This window comes from Schistocerca americana, chromosome 2, assembly GCF_021461395.2.
Source record: "Schistocerca americana isolate TAMUIC-IGC-003095 chromosome 2, iqSchAmer2.1, whole genome shotgun sequence".
Taxonomy (NCBI): Eukaryota; Metazoa; Arthropoda; class Insecta; order Orthoptera; family Acrididae; genus Schistocerca; species Schistocerca americana.
Genome location: NC_060120.1, coordinates 302,756,644 through 302,767,004, shown reverse-complemented (window position 1 = coordinate 302,767,004; position 10,361 = coordinate 302,756,644). Strand labels below are relative to the sequence as shown.

The following is a 10,361-nucleotide window of genomic DNA, read 5'->3' as shown; positions in this document are numbered from 1 at the left end:
CAGTGATGCCGACGCTTCAGAGGAAACTTTCAGATAAGTGAAACTGTGTGCCTGGCTAGCACCTTCACATTTTGCAGGCATCGTTATTACCAACTGAAAACAACGCGGACGCTTCTCGGGCTCGCTTAGAGCTTGAGCAGTCCATACCCCTCTCCTGGTATTCTGCGGATCCCAACTTCGATAAAACGAAACGACGGCAGACTAGAGTTTAGGGTCCCGTCGACATCGAGGTCATTAGAGGCGGAGCACAAGCTCGGAATGTTTCAGAGACGTTGAAGAAACTCGGATGTGCCCTTCAAAACAACCATACCTTCATTTGCCTGGTGCTATTTAGGGCAATTACGGAAAATCTATATCTGGATGATCGGACCTGGATGTGAACCGTCTCCCTTCCGATTGCGAGTTCAGTGTGCTAAGCACTGCGCCACCTCACTCTATTCAAGCTTTGAGTCGAGCCAATGGCGGTGCCCGAATGGCTCAGATGGCAATAAAGTTGAAAAGATGCATTTCCCACAACTGCTTTCATAGCTCTGGATGGGGTCCCTAGCATAGATGTGATTGTGTCTCAGTGGTGCAACTCCAGTCTACAGATCAGAGGTCTGTAAGTGAGTTGGTGCTGATGGAACGTTTTACGTTCCCTTCTATACTGCTAATGGGCACACATGCCTAAGCGGTGTACTTCTTAAGAAAAATGACAATAAAAGACAGGGCGTACGTAAGAGCCGCGCAGGCTGTTTCTAACATACACTGAAGAGTCAAAGAAACTGGTACACCTGCCTAATACCGTGTGGGGCCTCGCGACCACGCAGAAGTTCCGCATCACGACGTGGCATGGGCTCGACTAATGTCTGAAGTAGTGCTGGAGGGAATTGACACCATGAATCGTGCAGGGCTGTCCATAAATTCTAGACGTGAGGGTTGTCGCATTGTCCTGCTGGAATTGCCCGTCGGAATACACAAGGGATCCAGGTGATTAGACAGGTTGTTTACGTACGTGTCGCCTGTCAGAGTCGTATCCAGACGTATCAGGATCTCCATATCACTCCAACTGTACACGTCCCACACTATTACAGAGCCTCCACCATCTTGAACAATTCCCTGCTGACATGCAGGATCCATGGATTCATGAGCTTGTCTCCATACACGTACACGTACAGCCGCTCGATACAATTTCAAACGAGACTCGTCCGACTAGGCAACATGTTTCCACTCATCAACAGTCCAATGTCGGTGTTGACGGGCCCAGGCGAGGTGTAAAGCTTTGTGTCGTGTGGCCATCAAGGGTACACGAATGGTTCTTTGGCTCCGAAAGCCCATATGGTGTTTTGTTGAATGGTTCGCACGCTGACACTTGCTGATGGCCTACCACTGAAATCTGCAGCAATTTGAGGAAGGGTTGCACTTTTGCCACGTTTAACGATTCTCGTGAGTCGTCGTTGGTTCTGTTCTTACAGGATATTTTTCCGGCCACAGCGATGTCGGAAATTTGATGTTTTACCGGATTCCTGATATTCACGGCACACTTGTGAAATGGTCGTACTTGAAAATCCCCATTTCATCGCTACCTCGTACTGGGTCCCATCGCTCGTGCGCCGACTATAACACCACGTTCAAACTCACTTAAATCTTGATAAGCTGCCATTGTCGCAGCAGTAACCAATCTAACAACTGCGCCAGATACTTGTTGTCTTATATTGGCGTTGCCGACCGCAGCGCCGTATTCTGCCTGTTTACATATCTCTGTATTTGAATACACATGCCTATACCAATTTCTTTGGCGCTTCTGTATATTAATCTAAAAGATAACCACAATAGTAAAATTCAACGAAGTAATACCTCTTAATCAAGGAGGACCCTCGCTCGGGGTGGAGACTGGATCGGGCGGACAATGAATGGCTTACAGTCTGCGTTCGGCATCGACTGGCGGCGCTGGAAAACCCGCTTCAACGGCGCGCTTGACGGCAAAAGGGTGCTGAATTCGAAAAATGGTTCAAATGGCTCTAAGCACTATGGGACTTAACATCTGAGGTCATCGGTCCCCTAGACTTAGAACTATGTAAACCTAACTAACCTAAGGACATCACACATATCCATGCCCGAGGCAGGATGCGAACCTGCAACCGTAGCAGCAGCACGGTTCCGGACTGAAGGGCCTACAACCGCTCGCCCACAGCAGCCGGCAGGGTGCCGAAACTACTGGGGATAGAATAGTAATAAAACCGCCTGATACTCCTTACTTTACTTTATTTTTTCGTGTCCGGAGATTTGTTTCAAAGCCTTTCAGCCCAATGTCGGGCCAAGTCCAATGTTTCTCTCTTCTCAAGCCATAGTTCGTCAAGGGTACACCTAGTGGGGCAGATGGTACACTGTAGAAGGTGTTCCATATCCTGAACTTCACCACAGTCGCATTTGTTGTCTCCTTCGTCCTTGAAGCCCCATTTGACTAGGTTTGCTTTAACTGGTGGTACGCCTGTTCTAATGCGGTTCAGTGTTCTCCAAATCTTCCAGCTTGATGTACTGCCGCTGGGTATTTCTCGTGAGGCAGGGTAGTCCTTCGGAGGCTCGTTCAATTCACTAGTGAGAAATCTCTTGCGGGATTTAAGTCTGCTACGTCCACATGAAGAACCATGCAGCGGGCGGCGCTCGTCGAAAATATGTTTAAATTTTTCTGTATGTTCGTGCGCGATTCTTCGGGATTCAGGAGATGAGAATCCAGCTGCTTTGTATATTTTCCCAAGTGGAGTGGGTTTCATGCATCCTGTTGTTAGCCTGCATGTTTAATTAAGGACTGTAGTGACTTTTTTGGCATGTGTGGATCGGGACCATACAGGGCATGCATATTCTGCCGTGGAGAAGCAAAGTGCTTGAGCAGTTGTTCGTAATACAGTTGGACTAGCTCCCCATTTACTATTCGTCAGTTTTCTTAAAATATTGTTCCTGGCAGCAACTTTTTGGCAGGTTTTTTCACAGTGATATCTGTACGTCAGTGATCTATCCAGCACGACACCAAGGTATGTTGGTTTGACCGTATGGTCCAGTTTGTTGCCATTCCAGGTGACGTTCAGCTTCCTGTTTGCCTGTTTTGTGCGTAGGTGGAAAGCGCTAACCTGTGTCTTAGATCGATTTGGTTTGAGGGAGTTCTCTTTATAGTATTCAGACATTACGTGTAGCGAGCTTTCTAATTTCCCTTCTACTTCCTCGAAGCTATTTCTTTGCGCTGTAATGACCAGATCATCGGCATACAAGAAGCGGTTAGTACGTTCCGGTGTTAGTTGATCATTGGTGTATAGGTTAAATAGTAGGGGGGCCAGCACACTGCCCTGGGCGAGACCGTTCTTTTGTATACGCCATCGGCTTTTTTTTCCGTCCAGCATTACATAGAACTGTCTGTTTTGCAGCAGAGATTCAATGATTTTTGTGAACTGATGATCCTTAAATGTACAGTACAGTTTTTCCATGAGATTTCTGTGGTTGACGGTGTCGTATGCAGAACTTAAATCCAACAATGCTGCACCTGTTATTTGTTTGTTTTCAAACCCTTCAAAAAAATGGTTCAAATGGCTCTGAGCACTATGGGACTCAACTGCTGTGGTCATCAGTCCCCTAGAACTTAGAACTACTTAAACCTAACTAACCTAAGGACATCACACACACCCATGCCCGAGGCAGGATTCGAACCTGCGACTGTAGCAGCAGCGCGGTTCCGGACTGGAGCGCCTAGAAGCGCTCGGCCACCGCAGCCGGCTTCAAACCCTTCCTCTATGTGTTCTGTGAGTGCTAGGATTTGACTGGTGCATAATTTCCCGGGTCTGAATCCAGCCTGTTGGGGAATGAGCTTTTGGTCTGCGATATTTGCTATGCGGTTTAGGATTATTCGTTCGTACAGTTTGTACAGATGGTACAGGAGTGCTGTTGGGCGGTAGTTCTTCGGTTGACCTGCGTCTTTCCCAGGTTTGAGTAGCGCCACTACCTTTGATTTCCTCCACATCTTTGGGATCTTACACGTTTTTAAGCAATGATTAAAGAGCTGCAGGATCCATTGCTTGGCACTAGGTCCGAGCTGTTTGATCTGTCCCACGCATATATCGTCGACTCCCGCTGCTTTACCGTTTTTCATTTTCATTCCATGATTAAGATCTTTCATAGTAAATGGTATTTCGAACATGCTTGACCCTTGACTCCGAATTCTGCTGATATTTATTTTCTGATACTCCTGGCGCGCACCGCACTTCACTGCACTGTTTGCACTATACTGCGCGCAGTAATCCAATTGCTGATACCGGGAGGACGAACCGGGCGTCCAGCATCAGGTTTTGTACACCCGCAGTCAATAGAAGCACCTCGAGGAGACACAACTCGAGAAGGCGGCGTGCAAAAACATGGTAACACTCCTCTTCTTAACGAACTGCGACAGAACACTGACACCGAGCGCGGGATAAGAGTTCTGCAGCTTGCGTATACCACGGCAAAACGCGGCAGACGACGATGCGGGCAATACGGCGCTGAGCGGGCGAGCTGCCGAGAGCACGGCAGGGGGTGCTCCCTCGTCGGAGCGGTGCAAGAGGCTGCCCGAGCGACGGTTCGGCGTGCCTCGCGTCCGGAAAACCTGGCCACCCAAGTTCTCCCTCCGGCGGAAGGGACCCACGAGGGTGTTGGGGGGCTGGTTTCCGGTCTACGCAGCCCGTCATCTGCTGCTGCAGATGGAAGCGATGGAAGGAGTCGCCACAGTACTTCTCGGTAATGTCCCTGACGCCGATGTGACGCTGACTCTAACTTCGCTTTCTTCTCTTTATCTTAAACTAGAAATCTGGATTTGCTGGTGTTCTTGAAGAAAGGAGAGACATGCAAACCGTAGCTCAAGGAGTGTAAGTAATGAGACCATTTTACGAGAAACAGGATCACCTTTGTCACTGTTCTCTCACAATTCGGAAATATTAAAAAAAATTGGCCTAAGTAAAGTGGTGGACACTATGTTCACTGGACAAACTATTAGCCATCCCTAAGAGACATCGCGCTAATACCCACCTCCGTGGCCGACGTCGCTAACGAATACCAGTGCATTGGCTTTCGACTCGGAGATACGCCTGTTCGAGTCCTGGCGGTAGGTGAAATTTTCAGTGCCAGTGTTTGGCCAGCCAGAGTAGGAGAGATGGTGGCGTAAGGTTGCCGATCGTCGGACTTGGCGCTAATGTCCTGGATTAAACTCCAAACCTCTCCACAGTGTCTCAAATGAGGGTGTGTCGGTTCCCATGGTGGCATTCGAGAGGATTGGGATACGTGACCCCGCTGAGTTGCACCCTCTCCCTTCTTCCATGAAACAAATGAGTAAGGCGTAATGTTGATTTTATTATTAATTGTTCAATATGAGCACCGGAGACGTCGACGATATACTGTACAGCGCCAGATTTGCACCTGCTGTCCAAAATTGGAATCAATTTTGTTTCTCCGTCAATAGCTGCACTTCAGTTACGACGAAGTAGGACATAATTAAGTTTATACGCTAACCCTATACCATTGCTTCCCAACCTTTCCGAGACCGTTACCACTTAGTGCAATAAGATATTGGCTAGAACCACCCTTTCCATTTTTGTCCACCATACCACCAATATCAACCATCTACATTAGCGCCTAACTAATCTCCCTTTGAGCAATTCAACTTCTAAATGACGAAATATAAAAGATATTTAGTGTTTGTAACTGTTTCATTAAACCATGACCTAACGAGCCGTTGAGACAGTTGATACTTTTTATTCCTAACACCGCTTTTTTATAGAACGATGAAGCAATTTTCACTGTATCGCAATTGCTACCTACAACACCATCTCGGAAAAGAAAGTTAACTACCCACATTGAGGGTAGACACTTGTTATAAAACATGCTTGTTGTGCACTACTTCTCTCCCTAGCGACACTTCCTTTATCCACACCCTGCACCCCCATTTAAAACCAACCAAATTAAAATACGAGCGTAAACTTCTTGCTTGAAAACCATTTGTTTGTTGGATTCTTTACTTCTGAATAGCCAAAATTGGAGAGCTTCAGGCTGTGAATGCATTGTGTATGAAGACTAAAGCTAATAATAATAGAATTAATAACAGTAATACAGGGTAGGCCCTACAGCAGAGTGAGCCGGCCGGTGTGGCCGAGCGGTTCTAGGCGCTACAATCTGGAACTGCGCGACCGCTACGGTCGCAGGTTCGAGTCTTGCCTCGGACATGGATGTGTGTGGTGTCCTTAGGTTAGTTACGTTGAAGTAGTTCTAAGTTCTAGGGGACTGATGACCTCAGATGTTAAGTCCCATAGTGCTCAGAGCCAGCCCTACAGCAGCGGAGTAGCCATTATATACACACATCAAAAAAAGTTTTGCATCACCTCGGTTCCGAGAGTTCCGGAACCTGTACAGAAAATTGGAATGGAGATCAACATAAACATCATTTCCGCCATTTTTATTGCTCATGAAAATCACACATTGCATGTTGTACCACCATACAGCGAGACCTTCAAAGGTGGTGGTCCAGATTGCTGTACACACCGGTACCTCTAATACCCAGTAGCACGTCCTGTTGCATTGATGCATGCCTGTATTCGTCGTGGCGTACTATCCACAAGTTCATCAAGGCACTGTTGGTCCAGATTGTCCCACCCTCAACGGCGACTCGGCGTAGATCCCTCAGAGTGGTTCATGGTTCACGTCGTCCATAAACAGCCCTTTTCAATCTGTCCCAGGCATGTTCGATAGGGTTCATGTCTGGAGAACATGTTGGCCTCTCTAGTCGAGCGATGTCGTTATCCTGAAGGAATACATTCACAAGATGTGCACGATGGGGACGCGAATTGTCGCCCATGAAGACGAATGTCTCGCCAATATGCTGCCGATATGGTTGCACTATCGGTCGGAGGACGGCATTCGCGTATCGTACAGCCGTTACGGTGCCTTACATGACCACCAGCGGCGTACGTCGGCCCCACATAATGCCATCCCAAAACAGCAGGGAACCTCCACCTTGCTCCACTCGCTCGGCAGTGTCTAAGGCGTCCAACCTGACCGGGTTGCCGCCAAACACGTCGCCGACAAGTGTCTGGTTGAAGGCATATGCGAGACTCATCGGTGAAGATAACGTGATGCCAATCCCGAGTGGTCCATTCGGCATGTTGTTGGGCCCATCTGTAGCGCGATGCATGGTGACGTGGTTGCAAAGATGGACCTCGCCATGGATGTCGGGAGTGAAGTTGCGTATCATGCAGCCTATTGCGCACAGTTTGAGTCGTAACATGACGTATTGTGGCTGCACGAAAAGCATTATTCAACATGGTGGCGTTGCTCTCAGGGTTCCTCCGAGGCATAATACGTAGGTAGCGGTCATACACTGCAGTAGTAGCCCTTGGGCGCCGTGAGCGAGGAATGTCATCGACAGTTCCTGTCTCTCTGTATCTCCTCCAAGTCCGAACAACATCGTTTTGCTTCACTCCGAGACGCCTGGACATTTCCCTTGTTGAGAGCCCTTCCTGGCCCAAGTAATAATGTGGACGCTATCGAACCGCGGTATTGACTGTCTAGGCATGGTTGAACCATATACAACACGAGCCGTGTACCTCCTTCCTCGTGGAATGACTGGAACTGAACGGCTGTCTGACCCCCTTCGTCTAATAGGCGCTCCTCATGCGTGGTTGTTTACATCTTTGGGCGGGTTTAGTGACATCTCTGAACAGTCAAAGGGACTGTGACTGTGATACAATATCCACAGTCAACGTCTTATCTTCAGGAGTTCTGGGAACCGGGCTGCTGCAAAACTTTTTTTTATGTGTGTAGTTAATGTTGTGTTGCGCTGTCAGTTAGTTCTTTTATTATTGCGAAATGAATAATGAAAGAATTTCAGGTCTATTTTAGGAACTATATACATATCAGAAAAGACATTTTAATGAGATATTTATGTATATGAGATATCTAAGTCTCCATTTTACTGTCGTAGATGCATAGTAAGAAATATATAGAGGGTGAAAAATTGTTGAACTATATGAAATAAAATTGTCATAACTTCTGAACGGTTTGCTTTAAGACGTTCAAATTGCGCGGTTGGCCGCAGGGCGTGATGGGAATTAGTATGCGCATGCGAACGCGCTTTGTTGTTGTAAACCGACTTCCATTTGAATGCGTTCGTCAATAAGCAAAACTGGCGCATTTGGGGACTGAAAATCCGCATTTCGCACTCGAAAAGTCTCCTCGCCTTCAGCGGGTGACTGTATGGTGTGCAGCGTCCAATCACGCGATAATTTGAGCGACATTCCTTGATGGCACGGTGACTATCGAACGGTACCTGAAGGTTTTGGAAGATGATTTGATTCCCATTATCCAAAGTGCCACTGATTTCCACAAGATGTGGTTCATGCAAGACAGAGCTCGATCACATCGAAGTAGGAGAGTGTTCGGTGTCCTGGAAGAGCACTTTGGGGACCGCATTCTGGCTGTGGGGTACCCAGGCCATTTTCTCCGGATCTGAACACATGCGACTCCTTTTTGAGGGGCTATAGTAAAGACAATGTGTACAGCACTAACCCCAAAACCATTGCTGAGCTGAAAACAGCCATTTAGGAGGTCATCGACAACATCGATATTCCGACACTTCAGTGGGTCGTGCAGAATTTCGCTCTTTGTCTGCACCACATCATCGCCAATGATGGCTGGCATATCGAAAATGCCATAACCTAAATCCGGATACCTGTAGTGATGTTTACATGTAAAGTGTGTCGACGCCGTAGTTTGTAACTAATTTACTTTTTTTTTATAGCTCAGTAATTGTCACCCTGTGTGTAGTGGATGGACTATGTGAGGAAAATGTTGTTCACAAATTCGTTTCAGAAGCTGTATTCTCAACCACAATGCTTCTCACGTTATGCTGGTATTTAAAAAAATGTATTTTTGGTAATTTATGTAATCAGTATTACAGTCTCACGTATTAGCGATTACAGAAATAGCTTTTAAAGATTATTTAGTTTCGTGACCGAAACTCCATATCCCTTAGAAGTTTCCGTTTTACGCCTCAGGAGGTAATTATCCCCAGGTAAGGGACTACTGCCTTAGACCGTGAGTTTTACTAGCACCTTCCGGCTTTTTGAGGACGATGAAGATTTAAGCAACTATTGTACTTTTAACACTTGCCTTAGGATGTGTTGATGTGTCTTGATACAATTACGTAGTTCTTCATACATGTCTCGCCGTCGTCTGTCACAGCTGAATGGCCGCTTTTGCGGATTGACAAATCCCCGCATAATCTGGCGATCCAATACAGCTCCGTAGTCGTCATGTGGTGGATCTTCACCTAAATTAGATAGGCGTTCATTGAGGATTTTGAGCTGTGCAGCCACGTGAACCATGCTCGTGACGAAGAACATGTCCAGCCCAACGCTGATTATATTCCAGAAGAACATGCAGTAAACTTGCACGACGTAGATGGCAACATACAGAGGAAAAATATTCGTCACACTTTCGCGCAAGTTGACGAACGGCAGTAGGCGTTCCTCTGAACCGAAGGCACGAAGAATGAGAGGCATGAAGAACCAAGTGGGGCCCAAAATATTGAGGTACACGAGGGGGCCGAACGTCAGCCACAAGCCCTTCCGGTACGCGCCGGTGAAGATTGCCATCAGCTTAGCGTCGTTCTCGCAGTACGGCCATTGTTCCCTGGCGACGTTACGCAGGATCGAGACGAGCTCGCGGTAGCCCCGCACGTCACGGGAGAAGTAGATCAGCTTGATGTAGCCACCGAGCAGCGTGAACGTGTTGACGTACGTGAGCATGATCTCGTCGACGTCGCCCCACAGGTCGTACGTGAGCCAGATGCCCATGGCGATGGTGGCGCTCTGGCAGAAGTAGATGGTGGCGGTGTAGAGCGGGAACAGCCGGCGCAGGCCGCGCCGCTCGCTCGGGGGCCACGCCCCGCCCAGCGCCAGCAGCTTCACGTTGTGCCGCAGCACGTCGTCTGCGCGCACCCCTGTTGTCGGGCCACGTCCGCTCTTCAGTTCTGCCATTGGCGTGCTCTGCTCCCTATACAGAAAAGGAAGGGTCACCGGATACACTTCTGTATTATCTGTGCAGTCAACATCAAACGTCTACAAGAAGGGTAGTACACTACTGGCCATTAGAATTGCTACACCGAGAAGAAATGCAGATGATAAACGGGTATTCATTGGACAAATATATTATACTAGAACTGACATGTGATTACATTTTCACGCAATTTGGGTGCATAGATCCTGAGAAATCAGTACCCAGAACAATCACCTCTGGCCGTAATGACGGCCTTGATACGCCTGGGCATTGAGCCAAACAGAGCTTGGATGGCGTGTACAGGTACAGCTGCCCAT

At 47.8% G+C, this 10,361-nt stretch overlaps 1 protein-coding gene across 1 annotated transcript; it reads right to left on the bottom strand.

Annotated features, from left to right (window-relative positions):
- Positions 1-9,134: 9,134 nt before the first annotated feature.
- Positions 9,135-10,025, bottom strand: LOC124593976. The gene has a single exon (XM_047132324.1). It carries the CDS (start codon positions 10,023-10,025, stop codon positions 9,135-9,137), a length of 891 nt encoding a protein of 296 aa, XP_046988280.1.
- Positions 10,026-10,361: the final 336 nt, after the last annotated feature.